We start from the raw sequence: 23,593 nt of genomic DNA on the forward strand, positions 1-23,593 counted from the left end.
ATTTTCTATGTCCAATATTTAATGCAGCAATTAGAACATACTAACAACTAACACTGTACTATTAGTTCATGCTAATCACTATGTTAAACAATTAAGTAAACAGGTACTTTGTACATTGCACCTTTAAATGCAACTTAAGCCTGGCAGAAATTAACCTATGTATAAGAGCAATTGCATAGAGCCAAAAAAAAAAAAAAAAAAAAAAGCAGCAGCAAATTCCTCAAAGAACTCAGCATGGGAAGGGCAATTTTCAAGACCATTAGAGCTAGGTAAACTGGCCTGATCTAAATAAAAAAAAAAGAAGTGTCTCTCTGAAATGCAGCATAAAATGTAAGGTGCACAATTTACCAATTTCTATATGGATTAAAGTGGGCATTCCTTTCATCATCTTTAGTACTTGACATTTGCAAACCCACTCACTTATTTTCAGCCACTTGTGCAAGACAGCTCATGCAAACTATACAGTTTCAACATGCATGCTACTATAGGCAGGTTTTCAAAGGAAAATACCCGCATTGATTCACTTTGAAGTTTCAGAGGAAGCGTTCCTTACAATGAGTCACACAGTTTGTGATTATATGAATCATTTGAAATTGCTCCCCTGGCATTTTAAACCAGGGGTGTCCAACCTCAGCCCTTGCCAGGTTGGGTTTTCCAACTTACCAGTTTTAGCAAAATTAACAGGAAAAAAAAAAATCGTATATAATAATCAAATCTCCAACTTTGTTGATAAAACTCAAATATTACACCCCAACCAAACAGGTTTCCACAAAAACCGTTCCACAGAACACTCTCTTCTAGGTCTCACAACAATTCTCCAATACTATCTCGATCAACACAAATCGGTTATCCTTATCTCTCTTGACCTTGCAGCAGCCTTTGATACCATCGATCACCAGCTCCTTCTTGAAAGATTAGCTTCGATTGGTATTACCAATCAAACTCTTGAACGGTTCTGATCTTACTTTTTTGATACGTCTTCCATAGTACATTTCAATACTTCACCTTCCTCCTCCTTCAAAAAATAATTTTGGCATTCTGCAGGGTTCCATACTATCTCCGCTTCTCTTTAACATCTATCTAGCTCCATTACTAACTCAATCGGATCTCTCTAGCTCCATTACTAAGTCAATTGGATTTTCAGTCTTTGCTTATGCTAATGATATACAAATTCTCCACATTATTGATCCTTCTAATCTTGCTGATACCAATTCTATCAACTCTAAGATAGAAATAATTAGAGAATGGCTCCATTGTAATATGCTCTCTCTCAGTATCAACAAAACAAACTGTGTCCTCTTTCCAAAGAAGGATAATCTTCATCATCTTCTTGCCCCATTGTCTATCGAAAATACTCCAATTGAATTACTCTCCTCAATCAAAATCTTAGGCGACATCATCGATAATAAGCTTTCTTATCACCCACAAATTAGTGCTCTTGTTAAAAACTGCTTTTTCAAACTGAGAATGATACAGTCCTTAGCTTCTGTCCTAGATTCCCAATCTCTTAATATCCTGATTCATTCTCTAGTTATGTCAAAAATCGATTATTGCAATTCACTCTATAAAGGACAATGTCAAAAAGATATCAGACGTCTTCAATTGATCCATAAGACACACCGACATTTCCACCCACTTTTGGGTGGAAAAAAGTGCATATTATAGAGTGAAAAATACGGTATATATGCCTGCAATTCATGTAGACACAAAAAAAGAGTCCTTGTCTTGGATAAAGATGCACAACAGAAGACCTGCTTACTGGGCTTGGAGGAATTGCTTTCATAACTTGATGCTCTTGGAGCAGCGTCATGCTCGCTTATCCTTCAAGCAGAAAAAAGTTTTTCTGTAGACCTGGGACTCCTATATTCAATCGCTTTCCCCTAGGGCCAGAAGTGTGGTCTTAAACTCCTTTTAGCTGATGATACCGCGAGCTCTCGGCTGCTTTCCGGGATGGATGGAATGCTATTTGGCTGAGTGTAGATGGTTGGTATGGATGGATAGGTGAATGTGGTTTGTTAGTTAGGTAGGGTGGGGATCGACTCTGTGGGAGGTGGTTGGGGTGAGGTTGTCCTGTTTGGTGCTTGCTGGGCGGCATAAGAACACAGATAGCTCAGCAGTCTCTCTGTTTTGTTTCTCTGCTAGTTTGGGGGGTATGGGTGTGTTGGCACTTGGGAGGGGGTAGGGGTTGGGACGGGGATTTATTCAAAAAATTGTTTGGTTGTACTTTTTATGTTCTCGACCTTGTTGTACTAATGTTTTGTATTGTGTACTTGCTGGTTGTACATCAATAAAACATGATTTACACTAAATTGTACAAATGTTAAGAGAGTCCCAACAAGGATCCCTGTTTCAGCGCTACTGGATAACGCCTTCTTCAGGGGACACTGGGTTGTATTGTGCTTTCCAAACACGCTCTGTACCGAAGAGGCTAGGCGGACTGAACTGGATACAGCAAAAAACAAAAGTGCTGTATCTAGTACGGTTCGCCTAGCCACTTCAGCATAGAGCATGTTTGGAAAGCACAATACAACCCAGTGTCCCCTGAAGAAGGCGTTATCCAGTAGCGCTGAAACAGGGATCCTTGTTGGGACTCTTTTAATGTTTACACAATTTAAGTAAAGACCCATCCTGGTTGCTCAAGACATCTACCTTGTCTTTCTTCTGTCCTGCAATCCATGCGCCATTAGGGTAGACCTGTGCATACTTGTAGAGAGGATACATTTTTGGGGTCAGCTTATTTGCGTTCTATTTGCTTACAGCACTGGGGTATAAATTATCTGCATTACACTTGCATTAGCAATCCATGAGGCTGATGCAGAAAAGTACCATGGGCAATAGCAAGCAGTTAGTGTGAGGCTAATGAGCAATTTCATAATTTCATAGCTACTTGCTTCAGCACAAAACTTTTTTTAAAAAAAAATTTTGCATCAAATCTTCAGCTCAGAGACAGAGTGGCTCAAAAGGTTGAGGGCATTGCCATATACGTTAAAGAGGGAATTTAATCTACTGGAGAGAACACGCCACAACAAACGGATAAGTTGGTCTCTATGGGTCAAAATTCTGGGAACAAATGGCTTGGAAACGAAGATCGGCATCTACTACCGACCCCCAGGGCAGTCCGAAGAAATTGATGGAGAAACGACGGACGAGATTAAACACAACTGCAAGGGAGGCAACGCAGTTATCACCTCCGGCTGCACTAGGGAGACCTAGGGCTCCTTTTATCAAGCCGTGCTAGCAGTTTAACGTGCATAATAGTGAGCGTTAAACCACAGGCCGTGCTAGCCGCTACCGCCTCCTCTTGAGCAGGCGGTAGTTTTTGGCCAGCGCGGGGGTTAGCGCGTGATGAAAAGTCACGTGCCTTAACCCCGCTAGCGTGGCTTGATGAAAGGAGCCCCAAGTTTCTGGATGCTGTAGGCGATTGCTTCCTGGAACAACTTGTCAAGGAAAATACGAGAGGAAATGCAATTCTGGACTTAATTCTAAATGGATTGCAAGGACCGGCACAAGGTGTAGAAGTAGAAGGGACGCTGTGAAATAGCAATCACAACATGATCCGCTTCGATCTGGACGCAGGGGTGAAACATCGGTCCAGAACGACAGCCATGGCCTGAACTTCTGAAAAGGGAATTACGAAGGGATGAGACTCATGATGGAGAATAAGATTAAGAAGAGGATAAGCACTGGTAAAACGCTAAAGCAAGGTTGGTCCCTTTTTAAGGACACAGTCACCGAGGCGCAACATCTATATATACCACATATTAACAAGGGATCCAAGAGGAAAAAGAACAAGGAACCGGCATGGCTCACTGTAGAGGTAAAGGAAGCGATCAGAGACAAGAAAATTTTATTTAAGGAATGGAAAAGGTCAAGAATGGACGAAAACTGGAATACGCACAAAAAACATCAACACAGGTGCCATAAAGCGGTAAAAGGGGCCAAAAGACTACGAGGAAAAAATAGCCAAGGAGGTGAAAAACTTCAAGCCGTTCTTTCAATATATTAAGGGGAAACGACCCACGAAGGAAGCGGTGGAACCGCTGGATGACCATGGAATAAAGTGAGCGCTAAAGGAGGACAAAGTAATCGTCTACAAACTAAACACATTTTTTGCATCAGTATTTACTGAAGAGGATATACACAGCATACCGGAACCCATCAGGCTATATGCTGGAAATGAAGATGGGAAACTGACAAGGTTGACGGTCAGTCTGGAAGAGATTTGCAGACTGGAAGTTGGCGAATGTTAACGCCAATCTTCAAAAAAGGTTTGAGGGGAGATCCGGAAAACTACAGACCAGCGAGTCTGATCTTGGTAACGGGAAAGATGGTAGAGGCGTTGATAAAGCACCGCATCATTGATCACCTTGATGGACACGGTCTGATGAGGACCAGCCAATACGGTTTCAGCAAAGGCAGATCTTGTTTGATGAACTTGCTGCACTTCTTCGAGGGAGTCAACAGGCAGATAGACAAGGACGACCCGATCAACACTGTATATCTGGATTTTCAGAAGGCGTTCGACAAGGTTCCACATGAACAACTACTTCGGAAAATTGCGAGCCATGAAATCGAGGGTGAAATACTCACGTGGATTAAAAACTGGCTGGAGCACAGGAAACAGAGAGTGGGGGTAAATGGACAATACTCGGACTGGAAGAGCATCACCAGTGGGGTGCCGCAGGGCTCGGTGCTTGGACCCGTGCTCTTCAACATCTTTATAAATGATCTGGACATTGGCACGACGAGTGAGGTGATTAAATTTGCAGATGATACGAAGTTATCAGAGTAGTGAAGACACAGGGGAATTGCGAATATCTGCAACGTGACATAATCAAGTTTGAGAAATGGGCATTGACATGGCAAATAATAATAATAATTTTATTTCTTATATACTGCTATACCAGAAGTTCAAAGCGGTTTACAACAGAGATACATACAGTCAGTGATTGAGATACAGGTAAAAACATTCAATCTGATACAAGGTGGAAACATTCAATCTGATACAAGGTAGAAACATTCAATCTGAAATACAATTACAGTTGAAAGAGTACATCAGTTAAATCTAAAATCTAAAAGTTGAAACAATAGCGTAATTAAGATGTGGACGGCTGTTGGGAATTGATAATGAGATAGGAGGAACACGATTAGAGATTTAGAACTTGTCAAACAGACGTGTCTGAGGTTCAACGTGGATAAGTGTAAAATGATGCATGTCGATAACAAAAATCTCATGCACGAATACAGGATGTCCAGGGTGGTATTTGGAGAGACCTCCCAGGAAAGAGACTTGGGAGTTCTGATCGACAAGTCGATGAAGCTGTCTGCGCAATGTGCGGTGGCGGCAAAAAGGGTGAACAGAATGCTAGGAATGATAAAGAAGGGGATCACGAACAGATCGGAGAAGATTATCATGCCGCTGTACCGGGCCATGGTACGCTCTCACCTGGAGTATTGCATCCAGCACTGGTCACCATACATGAAGAAGGACACGGTACTACTCAAAAGAGTCCAGAGAAGAGTGACCAAAATGGTTAAGGGGCTGGAGGAGTTGCCATACAATGAGAGATTAGAGAAATTGAGCCTCTTCTCCCTTGAAAAGAGGAGACCGAGAGGGGGAATGATCGAAACATTCAAAATACTGAAGGGAATAGACTTAGCAGATAAAGACAGATTGTTCACCCTCTCCAAGGTAGGGAGAACGAGAGGGCACTCTCTAAAGTTGAAAGGGGATAGATTCCGTACAAACATAAGGAAGTTCTTCTTCACCCAGAGAGTGGTAGAAAACTGGAATGCTCTTCTGGAGTCTGTTATAGGGGAAAACACCCTCCAGGGATTCAAGACAAAGTTGGACAAGTTCCTGCTAAACTGGAACTTATGCAGGTGAGGCTGGACTCATTTAGAGCACTGATCTTTGACCAGAGGGCTGCTGCATGAGCGGACTGCTGGGCATGATGGACTACTGGTCTGATCCAGCAGTGACAATTCTTATGTTCACATTTAAATGAGCAATGATGATATTAGTTATTCTGCCCCAGTGCAAAGCAGTTTTGAAGGGAGCACAATTCAAGGTTACCATCAAGTATGAAGGATTAACTTGTCATCTGCATTGAGGAGAACCACTAATAAGCTCTCCCCCCCCAGGTCCCCCAAATCATTCCCTAGCCTCCTCCAAAAAATCCATATTGTCTATTGGCACTCAATGATCTGATCCTCTTGTCCCAAACTTAATAACTAACTGATGTCTAGCAATACTACTTCTTCCCCGGACCCAATCTTCCCTCCCCCAATTACAAATTCTTTTTTTAAAAATCCTGATGTCTAGCAGCACCTCTAAACCCCTTCCTACCCAAGTTAAAACATCACATTCTCTGGTATGTAATGGCACCCCTGAACCCTCCCCAGGTCCTCAAACTCCCTTAGGTATACCTTGAGAGAAGCAGGAGCAATGCTCACTCACTCCTGCCTCTGGCACTATCATCTTGGAAAATGGGGTCAGGAGCCACCATTTTCGAAGATGTCAGTGCCAGTCAGAAGCAAGTGAGCATCACTCTCACCTTTCTTATAGTATGCCCTTGAGAGAAGGGTCTGGGGAAGGGGTAGGGGTGCCACTAGACACCAGGGATTTTTTTTTTTTTTTAAATTATGTCATGGAGGGAAACTGCTAGGCAGGAAGACAATGCAAGAACCTGCAGTTTAAAAAATTACCCTTCCTCCCTGTTTGTCTGTCTTTGGCACTATCACCCCTTACCAGAAAGAAGGACTTTTCACAATGAGATTCAGAAGTACAGTAGTTTGCATGCAATATTTGCAGAAAGCAGAGAGTAGAAACTGGGCATCCGGCTGCTCTTTCTGCATCGATTCCAACATGCTTAGAAGGACTGGGTAATAAGAGGATCCCCATGGACCTTGTGGGTCTCTACCACAAGTCCTTAAAAATCTGCTTACCTCATGGGGTGAGTCAGATCCATGAGGTCTGTGAAAGCTAAAATGAGGATCCCTGTGCACCCCAGGCCATGGCCGCATTCTTTACAAAGTTGTGAGCTTTAGCTCCACTGGATCCATGAGGCCCCCCCCCCAGGTATTGTTTATTGTTTATTCAGTTTTTTGATTAAACGCTTTTTCGATACTACAAAGCGTTGTACAGGGTATAAAATAACATTTAAACAAAAAAATATAACAATTAAAACATACTTTTCTATGAAAACTGTGAGGCTGACAACAATACATACTAGGTAATTGTGGACTAACAGGCCATGGACACAAATAGGAAAGGGGGGGGGGAAATACAATTGATATAGTAAATGTGAGGAACATGTAAGGTAAACACAAAAGGGACTGGGAAAATAAATGTAATTAAAAAAGAACAGATATAGATTAATCTCTAAAATACAATAGTTCAGTTAAAAGCATCTTTAAAAAGAAAGCACTTTAAGTTGCTTTTAAAATTTTTTAAGTTTTTTCCATTTTTAGGTAAAGAGGAAGAGTATTCCAGATCATAGGGGCTGTCACAGAAAAAGTGGAGGTGCGACGTGTGCCAATGATTTTTAAAGAAGGAATGTTAAGATTGTATTGAGATATAGATCTTAAAGATCTCGGAGGGTCATATGGAATCAAAACTCTGTCTATGAATGCTGGTGTATTGGTCTGCATAGTTTTAAATGTCAGAAGGGCGATTTTATATGTTACCCTGTGTGGGACAGGCAACCAGTGGGCATTTTGAAGCAAAGGGGTAACATGATCATATTTCTTTGCTCCCGAGATTATCTTAATGGCCGTGTTTTGAATAAGCTGCAGGCGTTTTAAGTCCTTATGATAGATTCCTTTTAATAGTGAGTTACAGTAGTCAATTTTTGATATTACAAGTGCATGGATCAGAACGTTAAGGGAACTAATATCAAGAAGGCGGCTTTTGGGGCACTGTGGTGCAGAAAAGCTTGGCACAACAAAAGGGGGAGCTAGAATGAGGCAGCAGGAAATTCATGAAGTATTCAGCACTAGCAATCCCAACCACAAACAGAAAAGAAGCCAGAAAGGGTAGAAGTTAAAACGCGGACTAAAAGCACATGGCCTTAAAAGGAAAGTGGCCGTGGCATAGGGTCCCTAGAAATCCTCTTTTTAAAAAAAAAAAACAAAAAACAAACTCCCGCAGACTTCATGAATCTTGCTCACTCTATGGATCCTCGTTTTAACTCTTGCAGACCTCATAGATCCCATTGGAGGAGTTAAAATGAACTCTGTTTACGCAAAATTAATCTAAGGGGCACCCGTGACGAAATAATGCCGCCATTCTATTTCAAAAATTTTTTTTCATGTTTGGGACCTTTCATCCTATCCCTAATACAAAATAGTTTACTTTCGGCCTCTCTTCCCCAGAAATGGAAAAAATCCATAACTTTTCCAATTTTGAAAGATCCTAAAGTTACTCCAAATGAAATATCCAATTATCGCCCCATTGCAAACATTCCTTTTATGTCAAAACTTACTGAGAGACTGGTATTCGAACAACTCTCAGATTTCATCGAAACAACCAACGTCCTTCACCCACACCAAACTGGATTTCGAAAGTTCCACAGCACAGAATATTCCATGATAGGTTTGATCAATAACATCCACTACTTTCTCGATCACCATAAATCGGTAATTCTAGTCTCCCTTGATCTAACGGCCGCATTCAACACCATAGATCAAGATTTATTATTAGAACGTCTTGATTCAATTGGTATTAAGGACCAAGTTTTGGCTTGGTTCTCTTCCTTTCTTTCAAACCGCTCTTCTGTCATCAGCTTTAACGATAATACTTCCAAAAACTTTTCCTCAGATTACGGCATCCCACAAGGTTCAATACTTTCTCCCCTTCTTTTCAATATATTCCTTTCTCCACTTCTAAACTTAGCTCAGTCTCTAGGTTTTACAACTTTTGCATACGCCGATGACATACAACTTATTCATCCTATAGACCCTGAAAACTTGGACGATATTACACGTATCAATAATAAACTTGTTTCAATAAAAAATTGGCTTTTCACAAACAAATTAGCTTTAAATCTCAATAAAACAAAAACAATGCTCTTCTCCTGGAAAAGAGATACAAAATTAATTTCTCCAATCACTATTAATAATACTGTATTAGAATTGGTTACTTCTATAAAAATTTTAGGCGTTTGGATAGATGATAAACTTACTTATCATGACCACATCAGTAACACAGTAAAAACGTGCTTTTATAAATTATGTTTAATTCGTTCACTTTCCAAGTTCCTACAACCCGAATCTATTAATATTCTTATCCATTCGTTAATAATCTCCAAAATAGACTACTGTAACTCTCTTCTTATTAATATCACACAAAAAGAAAAAAGAAGACTGCAATTAATACAGAATACTGCTGTGAAATTAATTTACAATGCAAAAAAATATGATCACGTCACCCCCCTGTTAATCAAATCTCACTGGCTCCTGGTAAGCCACCGCATTACCTTTAAATTACTACTTTTAGTTTTCAAAGCCATAAATTTTAATGAGCCACAATTTATCAATAGGTGGCTAATTCCCTACAACACTACACGCTCTCTTCGCTCAACCTCTTCTAACCTTCTTTCGGTTCCTTCGTTGAAAGTAATAGGTATCAGACGACACGACATGTTTTCAATTATGGCCCCTCAGTCATGGAATCTCTTACCACAATATATTAGAGAATTAAAAGATTTAGCTGTATTTAAAAAAACACTAAAAACATTTTTCTTTAAAGATGCTTACGATACATAAAGCACAGTTACTTACCGTAACAGGTGTTATCCAGGGACAGCAGGCATATATTCTCACATGTGGGTGACGTCATCTACGGAGCCCCAGCGCGGACAACTTTTCAAGCAAACTTGATTGAAGTTTCAAGTTTGCACACTGCACCACGCATGTGCTAGCCTTCCTGCCCACTAAAGGGCGCATCCCCACCTGGTGGTCCTCAGTTCCATATCCAGCAAAGAAGCCATCCCCGGGGAGGAGGGCGGGTTGTGAAAATATATGCCTGCTGTCCCTGGATAACACCTGTTACGGTAAGTAACTGTGCTTTATCCCAGGACAAGCAGGCATGATATTCTCACATGTGGGTGACCTCCAAGCCAACCAAAAAAGGGCAGGTGGGAGGATGGCAATTCAGGAAAACAGGTTACGTAACACCGACTGGCCAAACCGGCCGTCGCTTCTGGACAAAGTGTCCAGACAGTAGTGGGAGGTGAACGTATGAACCGAAGACCAAGTGGCAGCCTTACATATGTCCTCCATAGGAGTGGAACGGAGGAAAGCAACCGAAGCTGCCATCGCTTGGACCTTATGCCCCGTGACTCGACCCGAGAGCGGGAGACCAGCCTGAGTGTAGCAAAAAGAAATACAAGCAGCCAACCAGTTGGACAAGGTGCGCTTGGAAACAGGATGTCCCAACCGATTAGGATCAAAGGACAAAAATAATTGAGGAACCTTCCGATGAGACTTGGTACGTTGGAGATAAAAGGCCAACCCCCTCTTACAGTCAAGTGTGTGAAGCGCCGCCTCACCAGGATGAGAGTGGGGCTTCGGGAAGAATACCGGAAGAACAATGGACTGATTGAGGTGGAAATCAGATACAACTTTAGGCAAAAATTTAGGATGGGTGCGAAGAACCACCTTGTCATGATGAAACACAGTAAAAGGAGGATCCGCAACCAAAGCCTGCAGCTCGCTAATCCGACGAGCGGATGTGAGTGCAATCAAAAAGACCACTTTCCAAGTGAGAAACTTAAGATGAGATTTGTCGATAGGTTCAAAAGGAGGCTTCATCAGTTGAGCTAAGACCACATTAAGATCCCAAACTACAGGAGGAGGTTTCAGAGGAGGATGGACATTCACGAGACCCCTCATGAAACGAGTAACCAAAGGATGAAGAGAGAGAGATCGACCCTCGAGATGCCGATGGGACGCCGCAATGGCACTGAGATGCACCCGTCTTCAGTCCAGACTTAGACAGATGCAACAAATATTCAGCACCGAAGACACGGGAACTGAACTCGGGTCCAGATGATTCGAGGAACACCAGGATGAAAATCTGGTCCACTTCTGGGAATAACAAAGCCGAGTCGAGGCCTTGCGCGAGGCTTCCAAAATCTCCCTCACCGACTGAGAAACAGGAACCGACGTCAAGGGGAAAGGAACCAAGCGGTCAGATGTAAAGACTGAAGATTGGGATGTAACAGCGAACCCCGACTCTGAGACAGCAGAGAGGGAAAGACAGGCAGAAGCAGAGGTTCCCTGACACTGAGTTGAAGAAGCAGGGAGAACCAGTGCTGTCTGGGCCAACGAGGCGCAATGAGAATCATCGTGGCTCTGGTCGATTTGAGATGTACCAGCGTTCTCAAGATCAGAGGAAAAGGAGGGAACGCATAAAGGAACCTCTCTCCCCAGTCGAGAAGAAAGGCATCGGCCTCGAGACGGTCCCGGGAGTACATCCGAGAACAGTAGAGGGGTAGTTTGTGAGTCTCCGGGGAGGCAAACAGATCCACCTGAGGAGTCCCCCAGCGGTCGAAGACCTCGCGGAGAACCCGGGAGTTCAGCGACCACTCGTGCGGCTGGAGAAGACGACTGAGTTTGTCTGCCAGACAGTTCCTCTCTCCCTGAATGTAAACCGCACGCAGGAATATGTTCTGAGAGACCGCCCATTCCCAAAGGCGCAGGGCTTCCTGGCACAGAGGCCAAGAGCCCGTCCCCCCTTGCTTGTTGACATAATACATTGCCACCTGGTTGTCCGTCCTTACGAGCACTACTTGATCGTGCAGTAGGTGACAGAAAGCTCGAGCAACCAGAAAAATGGCACGAAGCTCCAACACATTGATGTGACAAAGACGGTCCTCGGCCGACCATAGACCCTGCGTTCGCAGTCCGTCGAGATGAGCCCCCCACGCGTACTCCGAAGAGTCCGTGGTCAGGACCTTGCGACACGGAGGAACGAGAAACAGCAAACCCCCTGAAAGACTGGAAGAGTTGGTCCACCAACGGAGCGAGCGTCTCAAAGAAGGAGTCACTGTTATCGGACAAGAGACTGGATCGCGATCCTGCCGCCATTGAGAGGCTAGAGTCCACTGAGGAAGCCTCAGATGCAAGCGGGCGAAGGGAGTGACGTGGACCGTCGATGCCATGTGGCCCAGAAGGATCATCATACGCTGAGCCGACACCACGGATCGCTGCAAAACTTGGTGACGTAACCGAAGCAAGGCCTCCCGCCGAAGAGGGGGGAGGAAAGAGCGGAGGCGAACCGTGTCCAGCACGGCTCCTATAAACTGGAGAGACTGAGCCGGGCACAACTGAGACTTGGGAAAGTTCACTTCGAACCCTAGACGTTGAAGTAAGATGATAGTCTGTTGGGTCGCTAAGATAACTCCCTCCTTGGTCGGGGCCTTGATCAGCCAATCGTCCAGGTAGGGAAAGACCTGTAGCCCCCGAGAGCGCAGGGCCGCCGCGACAACCACCATACACTTTGTGAACACCCGAGGGGACGACGCCAGACCAAAGGGAAGGACCCGATACTGAAGGTGTAAATCTCCCACTTGGAACCGTAAGAACTTGCGGAAAGCGGGATGCACCGGAACATGGGTATATGCTTCCTTCAAGTCCAGGGAGCACATCCAATCCCCTTCCTCCAACAGGGGGTACAAAATCGGAAGCGATAACATACGGAACTTCTCCCGGACCAGGAACTTGTTGAGCTTCTGGAGGTCCAAAATGGGGCGCAAGTCCCCGGTCTTTTTCGGGACCAAAAAGTAACGGGAGTAAAACCCCCGACCCCGCTGGTCGAGAGGAACAAGCTCCACTGCCCGTAGGTTCAACAAGGCCCTGGCCTCGACCAGGAGAAGGGCCAACTGGCTCCGATTGGATGGGCAAGCGCTGGGTGGCAGGTCTGGAGGCTGCGCTAAGAAGTTGAGCGAATAGCCCTCGGAGACGGTCTGGAGCACCCATGCGTCGGATGTAATCTCGATCCACGCCCCGTAAAAGGACCCGAGTCGACCCCCGATGGGGAGGGGGTCCGGCGATACTGCGGAGGGGGCCAGCCCCCAACCGCAGATCCCGTCAAAAGGACGGCGCAGGCTTGGACGCTCCCTGCGCTGGGGGTTTTGATGGACCTCCCCTACCCTGTTGGGGTGGGCGTCGGGGCGGAGGTCTCGAGAAGGCCGGCGTAGATTTCTGCGGGTATCTTCTCGGGGGCTGCCGAAAAGGTTTGTGAGGCGGGGCCTTAGGTTTAGGGCGGACCAGGGAGGCAAGAGAGCGCTCCTGCTCCGACAGCCGTTTGGTCGCCGCCTCCAAGGAGTCGTCAAACAACTCAGAACCCACGCAGGGCAAATTCGCCAAACGCTCCTGCAGGTTGGGGTCCATCTCGAGGGTACGGAGCCACGCCAGCCGGCGCATAGCTACCGCACAGGCCGATACCCTCGAGGCGAGTTCAAAGGCGTCGTACACAGCATGGAATAGGTACAAGCGAAGTTGAGATAGATTGGACATAAAGGTGGCGAACTTTTCCCTATGGGAATCAGGAATCACATCCCGAAAACTGGGGAGGTCCTTCACCATGGTACGCAAGTACGAAGAATATGAAAATGCGTAATTCAAGACCCTCGTCGCCATAAGAGAGTTAGCGTAGAGGCGACGACCAAATTTGTCGAGGGTCCGTCCTTCCCTCCCAGGCGGGACCGCTGCAGACACCCTGGAAGGTTGCGTCCTCTTAAGTGCCGACTCCACCAGGAGCGATTGGTGAGAGAGTTGTGCCCTCTCGAACCCCTTAGGAGGGATGGTCCGGTATTTCGACTCCATCTTGGACGGCACCACCGTGACCGTAAGAGGGGCTTCCAAATTTCTGAGGAAGGTCTGATGAAGGACCGTATTCAGCGGAAGGCGAGGGGATTCCCTTGGGGGAGTAGGAAGATCCTGCTCCTCCAAAAACTCTTTGGTGTAATGGGAACCTGCCAACAAGTCCACGCCCAAAGCACCCGCCATACCCTGCACAAACCTGGAGAATGACGAAGGTCTGGCAGGCGGAGAAGGGGTCCGAGATCTCCCCGCCGAGCAGAAGGGGGAGGCCTCGGGGGAGTACCTCGGTTCTCTACCCGACCCCGATCCCCATGAGGCTCGTTCCCGGGACCTCGAGGGGGTCGGGGACCGATCATGCCTGAAGAAACCCTTGGGGGAACCCCCCGGGGTACGAGGTATCGAGGCCCGTCCCTTCCGCCCCGGCGAGGAGGCACGGGAACTCTCTCCGACAGGGGAGCGAAAAAGAGTAGGGTTATCCAGGCGGAGCTCCGAGACCTATAAGGTCTCGCCCCCGAGCGGCGACGAGCGACCACGCCTCCAAGGCGAGGCCCTTGATCGCTTGGCCTTCCTCGGACGGCGCCTCGCCCGAGGCCTGCCCGAAGGCGAGGAGCCTCACGAGGACCTCGAGGAAGAAGTGGACGAGAGCCTCCGCACCCGGCGCATCCTGTCACGGGGCCGCACGCTACGCTCAGGTTGGACCACCGATGCCGGGTCCGAGGGCAAAGCCGGGGTCGAGGTAGTACGAGCCTCGGGCCCCGAAGCCACAGTACCCGAGACCGAGGCCGCCAACTGCTGGCCAGCCGAGACCGAAGCAGTCGAGGCCGAAGCCTGCTGCAGGTGCTCAATAGCCCCGGACAGCTCCGAGGCGATCAAAGCCCGGAGCAAGTCCTGGAAAGCCGGGATCGTCATCCCAGGCGGTAGCACCGAGCCCGGTCGATGCTCCTCAGAGGGTGACCTCGGTCTCGAGTATTCCCTCGGGGCAATCGATTTGGACACCTTGGGCTGGGCGGAGGCAGACCCTCCCGCCGTCGAGGAGCCCGAGGATGGCTTCTTGGTCGATCCCGGAGCTGAGGAGGGAAGTGAAGACTTACCCGAGGCCGGCTTGGACGAGGCAACAGGCTTCAATGGGACCAAAGGTCGAGGCGAAGTCGAGGGGCCCGAGGCCGAGGCCGAGGTCAAGGCCGGGGCCGAAGCCGAGGCCGAACTCGAGGCCTTCCCGGCCGGGGAATCAACTGCGAAAAGTTCCGCCATGCGGGCCCTGCGGCGTTTGAGAGCCCTTTTCTGAAAGGTGGCACACCGGGCACAAGAATCCGTCGGGTGCTGAGGGCCCAAGCACCGCAAACAGCACCGGTGAGGATCAGTGATAGACAAGAGTCGGTCGCACTGACTGCACTTTTTAAATCCCGTCACAGGCCGGGACATGGGCCCAAAAAGCGGCCGGGAACAGACGAGGTCCCACGGCCGCGGCTACCGGGAGCCCCCGGAGCGTCGGAGAAAAATAAAACTTTTTTTTTTTTTGACGATAAATGAAAGAACAAAACAAAAGAACAAGGAAAAACGCAGCGACCGCGTCAAAAACAGAACACAGCCGCGGCGACAGAAGGCAATTTGAAGAGCACAATTTTCCACAGGGCTTCTGGCTCCGCGGATGAAATTGAACTGAGGACCACGAGGTGGGGATGCGCCCTCTAGTGGGCAGGAAGGCTAGCACATGCGTGGTGCAGTGTGCAAACTTGAAACTTCAATCAAGTTTGCTTGAAAAGCTGTCCGCGCTGGGGCTCCGTAGATGACGTCACCCACATGTGAGAATATCATGCCTGCTTGTCCTGGGATAATTATTTCAACAACAGTTTTTTTTAATTGATTAACTTAGAATTCCCTCCTATGTGTTCTTTCCTTTTTTTGTTTCTCTCTCTTTCCTGTCTAAACATTGTAATTTTTCCCCTATTTATCCTCACTACTCATGTATGTTTTCACCCATAACTAATATTTTTTTTATATGTATGTATTTTTATATGATAACAAAAGTTAGTTTATATATTGACACCAATGTTTTATTTGTATTTTTTTGTAGCATTGTACATCGCCTAGTAATTTAAAATAGGCGATTCATTAAGAATAAATAAACTTGAAACTTGATAAGTGAGGTAAGCAGGATCCATGAGGTCTAAAAAACACATTTTTCTCAGAAACTTAAAATGTTTTGATTTCTTTTAGTTACTGACTTTTTTCATTTAGATTTAAGAACATAAGAATTGCCGCTGTTAGGTCAGACCAGTGGTCCATCGTGCCCAGCAGTCTGCTCACGCGGCTGCCCTCTGGTCAAAGACCAGTGCCCTGAGACTAGCCCTACCTGCATACGTTCCGATTCAGCAGGAACGTGTCTAACTTTGTCTTGAATCCCTGTTCTCCCTACCTTGGAGAGGATGAATAATCTGTCCTTTTCCACCAAGTCTATTCCCTTCAGTACCTTGAATGTTTCAATCATGTCCCTCTGTTCGACGGAGAAGAAGCAGAGTTTCTCTAATCTTTCGCTGTACAGCAACTCCTCCAGCCCCTTAACCATCTTAGTCGCTCTTCTCTGGATCCTTTCGAGTAGTACTGTGTACATTCTACTTTATATCGATCAAATGTCTATCAGTCAGCAAGGACAGAGTCATTATTAATCACTGGTATGTATCTATGGACAGCAGAGAGTTCTTACTCACTGGGTTCCACTTTTGTTTGCTATTTGAACTGCTGCACTTAGCATGTGCAGCTCGAAAAGAGTACTCCCCCACCCTTCATCGAAGAGAGGGTCCCCTCCCCCCTTTTTTTAAATCCTATCCCTTACAATCCAGGGGGAAAAAATATTGGCAAATCATCAGATGAGAGCTACTTTAAACTCCTACAATGGTATGATTTAAAGTGCAGGGATTTTGATGCTATGTATTGTGCACAGATGTTGGTATGGATTAATGATTGTGCATATGGGGCTAAGTGCACAGCTGCTGAGCAGTTGCTGGCCAGTCCCTGCCGTATCCAAGTCCTGCAGGAAGGCAGAGTTGTAGTTGAATGGCATAAATCAAGTTTTCTCTGGGTTATTTTCAAAACTTCAGGCAGATAAAAAGTGTTTGTGAATACTTTCTCTTTGACAGCTGGTACACCAAATCCAACCATGAAAGTAAGAACACTTTCTCTTTGAAAAAGTTACCCTATAGAAAATAAGTACAGCAAAACTTTTGATTGCAAGCAACTTGGTGTACGAGTGTTTTACAAGACAAACAAAAACATTTAATAAAATTTTAACTTGAACAATGAGCGTTATCTTGCAATACGAACTAGAGAGCTGCACGGGAACGGGGACGACGGGAATCCCGCGGGACCCGCGGGCATCCCGCGGGTTCCCCCTTTGGGTCACGGGGATCCCGTTGGGACGCCCCCTAGGGTCGTGGGGATCCCGTGGGGACGCCCCCTAGGGTCGCGGGGATCCCTTGGGGACGCCCCCTAGGGTCGCGGGGATCCTGCGGGGCTGGATGTACTCAGTCGCGCGGCTCTTCTCTCTACCTTCTCTGCTTGCAGCACAGAGCCGAACGGAAGTCTTCCCGACGTCAGCGCTGACGTCGGAGGGGAGGGAGGGCTTAAAGCTTAAAGCCCTCCCTCCCTCCGACGTCAGCGCTGACGTCGGGAAGACTTCCGTTCGGCTCTGTGCTGCAAGCAGAGAAGGTAGAGAGAAGAGCCGCGTGACTGAGTCGGGAAGACTTCCGTTTGGCTCTGTGCTGCAGGCAGTGCAGGTAAGGAGGAGAGTAGCCTCGCGGTTCGAGTGGCTACCAAGGGACGGGGCGGTCCGCCCCGCCACACCCCGCCCCGGTTGCAGCACAGCCGGCCAGGTCCCCTTACTTTTGTGGCACTTCCCCGACCGACCGACAACAGCCCCGGTCCGACAATCCTCCCTGCCCTGTAGCCGCGAATCTAAATTACCTTCTTACAGCAGCTGTAATTAGGTAATTTAGATTCGCAGTTAAGGGCAGGGAGGTTTGTCGGACCGGGGCTGTTGTCAGTCGGTCGGGGAAGTGCCACAAAAGTAAGGGGACCTGGCCGGCTGTGCTGCACCCGGGGCGGTAGAGAAGGAGGGGGGGAGAAGGACGCTGAAAGCACTTGAAGATAGAGGAGGGAGAAGGACGCTGAAAGCACATGGGGGAATACAAAGGGGTGGAGAAGGACGCTGAAAGGCCATGGGAAGGGCGGGGGGGGGGGGGAAGGACTCTGAAAGCACTTGTGGAAGACAGAGGGGGGAGAAGGATGCTGAAAGCACATGGGGAAGACAAAGGGGTGGAGAAGGATGCTGAAAGGACATGGGGAAGATAAAGGGGTGGAGAAGGACGCTGAAAGGCCATGGGAAGGGCGGGGGGGGGAAAGGACTCTGAAAGCACTTGTGGAAGACAGAGGGGGGAGAAGGATGCTGAAAGCACATGGGGAAAACAAAGGGGTGGAGAAGGACGCTGAAAGGACATGGGGAAGACGGGGGGGGGGGGGTGGAGAAGGACGCTGAAAGGCCATGGGGAAGATAGAGAGGGAGAAGGACGCTGAAAGGACATGGGGAAGCAGAGGGGGGAGAAGGACACTGAAAGCACATGTGGAAGACAGAGGGGGGAGAAGGAAGCTGACAGGACATGGGGAAGATGGGGGGAGAAGGACGCTGAAAGGAAATGGGGAAGAGAGAGTAGGGAGAAGACGCTGGCAGGGAAGAAGACAGATGCCAGACTATGGGGGGAGCGGAGAGAAGAAGATGGGTGCCAGACCAATTTGGAAGGGGGAAGAAAGGGAGAGGCACAGTAACAGAGCAAATGGAAGATGCAGAAGGAAGAGAGACAGTGGATGGAAGGAATTGAATGAGAACATGAGGAAAGCAGAAACCAGGCAACAAAGGTAGGAAAAGAATTATATTTCTTTTTTTTTTTATTTTGCTTCAGGATAAAGTAGCATATTAGTTGTGTTGATAAAAATTTATAAACATTAGAGGCTCTGGTAGAAACCCATTTGCAAAGTATGTATTCTTCCCAATTAATATTTTCAAATTAATAAAGTCTTTTTGCTTATTTGTAAATGGTTTCTACCAGAGCCTTTAATTCAGTAGCATAATTAAATGAAATAACTATTTCTGAAGTTTATATGGACGGGCGGGGACGGAGGGGATTCCTCGCGGGGACGGGTGGGGACGGAGGGGATTCCTCGCGGGGATGGGTGGGGACGGAGGGGATTCCTCGCGGGGACGGGTGGGGACGGAGGGGATTCCTCACGGGGACAGGTGGGGACGGAGGGGATTCCTCACGGGGACGGGTGGGGACGGGTGGGACTTTGGCGGGGACAGGTGGGGACGGGTGGGATTTCTGTCCCCGCACAACTCTCTAATACGAACACGTTGATGTTCACCACATACAAGTACACACAACATACGTGTGTCACATTGCTGAACGCACAAGCATCACAACTGAGAACAATATAAGCGTGACAAGCATGCACAACAGTGCAGTATTATGCATTAACATTTTGGGGTTATGGAACGAATCGTCTGAGTTTCCATTATTTCCTATGGGGAAATTTGCTTTGATATGAGTGCTTTGGATTACAAGCATGCTTCCGGAATGAATTATGCTCGCAAACCAAGGTTTTACTGTACTCCTATAGATTTAAACCTTCTTTTTCTGGCAAGCAGCATCTGGGTAAATAGCTTTTTTTCTTTTAATTGCTCTCAATACATAGAATTTCCTGGGTTTGGGGGACTGGGTAAAACAAGGAACCCCTGGACCCCACAGACACCCATTCATCTCTACCACATGGCCTTATTCTCATTACTGACCAAAATTATGATCCATTAGATCTCTAGACTGTCTTTGGAACTTCAGGCAAGCCGTGAAAACCTTCCTCTTTACAAACCCAGCTCCATAACGACCCGCGTCCACATCCCTGATGGATGGACCGCAAAAATACACCACCAAATACACCAATCGGAATCTCACTAAAACTCGCTCGCCACCGCAAATATAACCATAATTAATACCACGATCTCAAACAATCAAAGATGCACCCACCTGCTAAGAAAAGCTCTTTTACCTCCATGTCCACTAAGTCTATATTTTAAGTCTGCAAGTTATGTCCACTCTATAAATGCTGAAACCTAAACCCCTTTGTCTATACAGTAAATGCAGTAAACTCTGTATTTCTCACTAAAGCATGTCCTCCTACCCATACTATGAATGTACTCTTGGAACCCGTTCTGGGCTCTTTTGGGCGGACGGGCTAAATAAATGACTAAATTAATTAAATAAATAAATTAAAAAGAAAGCTACCGTGTCATGGGATCCATAGAGATCCTTGTTTTAAATCCCATGGACCTCAAAGATCCTGCTGGAGCTGAATAGTGCATGAAATTCCTGCTGTCTCATCCTAGCTCTCCCCTTTGTTGCGTCCAGCTTTTCTACCCCCCGTGCCCCAAAATGCCTTCTACCTGGGGGCCCCACGGAGCCCTTAAAAAGAAAGCATCTGTGGCATGGGGTCCACAGGGATCCTCTTTTTAACAAGCAGACCTCATGGATCCCATTCACTCCTGAGGTAAGCAGATTTTTAAGGCCATGGAGTAGAGATCCCGAGGTCAATGGGGTCCGCAATAGAGAGTTGTGGGGACAGAAATCCCACCCATCCCCGTCCATCCCCGCCCGTCCCCATAAAAAGCAGCAATTATTTCTGGCAGGATCATCAATTCCACAGTTTCTTTTGTGTTTGCGCTGCTGTTTTCTTTGTGGAATCTCTTTGGTGGAACCCTTTTTTGTTTTCTGTTCAGGTAATTAACTTATAAACCCCCTCTTTTACTAAGGCTGGCGTGTCCATTATATTATATGGATGAACCCTGCTTCCAAAGCCTTCCATCCCTGTGGGAGTCCCGTGGGCCAGAGGGGGGTCCCCGTGGGAGACCCATGGGTTAGGGGGGATTCCCACGGGACCCGCAGGATTCCCGCGATCCCCGTTCCCATGCAAACCTCTAGTCCGCAGGATCCTCATTTTACCCAGTCCTATACTGAGCTTTATGCATCCAGCTTTAATGTTGAGGTAACTAGACCAGCCCCAAATTTTTCTACTATATCATATTACTAAGAAATCCTAACATTAAATAATAGAAAATAAAACCGATCAAATTAAGGGAGTTAAGCAACTTCCGAATGAATCTCGTATTTGCCAGTACAGCTGTTTTACAGAGGACTGCCTGCTGCCAGCACAGCTTCTTTGTACTATACGGAAGGGGGTGGGGGCTCCACTTCCGTCAGGCCAGACGAGGGGGGGGGGGGGAAGACCTGCTGCGCAGTCATTCATTCATCAAGCTACAATCCTGAACCAGATACAAAGGGAGAAGAACTTGGCTGTTACAATCATAAGGAGAGGAAGAAAAAAAAAAAGGTTAATCGTATCCCCACAATTCAAAAATCAGCAAAAGGAAACACTGAAAGACGCCACACCCACAGCACGGATCGCTAATTCTATATTTCTGCTTCTTAGTCGAGCCTGTTGCAAGCTGATAAAAGGAAACCACCACCATCTGGCCTCTATTTTGCAATAGATATCAGTATTGCATTTGATTTAATCACCCGTACACTAACCTAGGTTGCAAAAAAAAGAGAAAATACCCTTTGTAGGATCTCACTCTATGATGTAACCTAGCACATCCGCTGCAATTAGCGCCGCTCTTCGGGCACCCCACACCAGGCCGACCTTTTTTAAAGCTTCCTCCTGCTGCTGTCAGTCCACCCAGCGCGCAAGCGATCCTCATCTCCCCCCCCCCACCACCACCACCAGTCCATATAATACTAATGAGACCATAATAATGCCCTTTATTCCCAAAGAGCACTGCAAACCTCAGCATGCAGTAGTTCGCAGAGTGAAACGAGTAACAATACAGTTCGCCACAGTGTGGAATTGCACCCAAGTGATCACTGGCAAAAAAAAAAACCCTCCCCTTTCCTGTAGATTACTATGTATTTAGAAGTTGCACCACTCGTTTCCCGTAGAGACGCTGTTAAGCTACTCTGCAACTGTGTAGCTAAAGCGCAGAACTGGAGCCCAGCTTGCTGATTTCTCGTTCGCCCTCTCAACGCCTCCAAGTACCAGTATGGTAACTGTCCCTCATGCAACAATTCTCACTTTCTTCCACCAAATCCAAGCCGCTCACGGTGGATAACTACTGTACCAGCAGCTTGATTGAATAATGCCAAAATATCCCGCGTGACAGCGCCACAAACACAGAGGGCACCTTGCACGAGCTGTCACACAACGTTACTAGAGCTTCTCTCTCCCCCCCTTTCCCTCAGCTCAACAAGATGGGGGAACTCATGCGCATAAGAATCTCAGATCTAGACTGGGCAGTCTTAAAACATTAAAAAAAAAAAAGTAAAGAGATTATGTGGCTAATGATAATCCCTAAACAATATTGCACCCCCCCCCCCCCCCATCTATCCCCACCAGATGGTTGCAGCACCCTTCACCTGACTGAACGGGGGGGAGGGGAAGTTACTCACTTGTGCAGCAGCTGCTCGTGCTCGCTGCGGACCTTGCCCAGCTCGATCTGCAGCTTGGCGCGCTCGCGGGCCGTGTCATCCAGCGAGCGGCGCGCGTCGGCCAGTTCAGTCTCGTAGAGCGCCTTGAGGCCGCTGAGCTCGCGGGTGCGCACCTCCTCGCGCTCGGTCACCTGCAGCTGCAGCGAACTGTTCTCCGTCTCGAGGCTGCGCACCTTGTCGATATAGACGGCGAGCCGGTCGTTGAGGTGCCGCAGCTCCTCCTTCTCCTGCAGCCGCGAGATGCGCGTGGGGCTCAGCGGCGTGGTGGCTGCGCTGCTGCGGCTGCTCGTCCGCGGCGCGGCGGGGGTGGAGGTCGCCATTGCTACAATGTATTACAGGGGATTGGTTGCCTAGTGGGGGGTTGAAGGCTGACAGGACACTGCCGCGGAAGACGCGCGGCAAGAGGAGCAAAACAAAACGAGACAAATACAAGAGAGCCGAAAAAGATATACTAAAAGGTTATCCCACCTGTATTTGGAAAAAAAAAAAAAAAAAGCGTGAATGGATCTTTAAAAAAAAAACAAACCACGATGAAGTGTGCGGATAGGATAATATTATAATAGTAACGTCCTCCCACTAAGGCAAAATAAGTAATACAAAAATATCTCGAAAGAGATGCATGATATTAAAAAAAAAAGAATTAAAAGACGGAAATGTAGGACTAAAATTTAAAAAAAAGAAAAGTTGCAACGGTAAGAAACCCGCCCGCTTTTTTGTCTCTCAAGCGAATGAAAGAAGGAAAAGGGGGAGGGGGTGATCCTGGGCTGGTCCAACGAGGCAGAGCGCGGGCTCTAAACACGTGGTCGTTCCCGGCCAATGAAAGCCGTGAAACGCTCCGGGCAGCGTTCTCTGTCTTTAAGAAGTTAATTTCAAACTGGGTAATATGGGCGTTGGGTTGATTTTGCTGTTTGTTGTAAGGAATGAGCTAAGCTAGACATTTCTGTGTGATTCCATCTGGTTCTTTTTTTTTTTTTTCATTACCATTTCAGTTTAGCTGCTTTATGGGTGAACTGTAAAGTTGCTGCCTTGGCTTAAGATCTGGTGTAGCGAGAGTAAATTTATAGCGTCCATTAAAACTGATACATTGGGCTAAAGAGGTTAGTTAATGTTAATTTTGTTGTATCAGGGGCTGTAACCAACTATGAGTTGCGCTATTGGCTAAAGTATTAACACTAAAA

The 23,593-nt window shown here is 47.0% G+C and overlaps 1 protein-coding gene across 2 annotated transcripts in view; it reads right to left on the reverse strand.

Moving 5' to 3' along the window:
* LMNB1 (lamin B1) overlaps positions 1 to 23,150 on the reverse strand; it is a 107,890-nt gene extending 84,740 nt beyond the window's left edge. Inside the window, exon 1 of one of the 2 annotated variants that reach the window (XM_033928984.1) lies at positions 22,377 to 23,150. In XM_033928984.1, the coding sequence (XP_033784875.1) occupies positions 22,377 to 22,735 (359 nt within the window). In that variant the 5' untranslated portion in view covers positions 22,736 to 23,150. The remainder of the gene's footprint in view (positions 1 to 22,376) is intronic. The other variant, XM_033928985.1, reaches the window with a different exon arrangement.
* Positions 23,151 to 23,593: the final 443 nt, after the last annotated feature.

The sequence above is a fragment of the Geotrypetes seraphini genome, chromosome 1 (assembly GCF_902459505.1).
Source record: "Geotrypetes seraphini chromosome 1, aGeoSer1.1, whole genome shotgun sequence".
Taxonomy (NCBI): domain Eukaryota; kingdom Metazoa; phylum Chordata; class Amphibia; order Gymnophiona; family Dermophiidae; genus Geotrypetes; species Geotrypetes seraphini.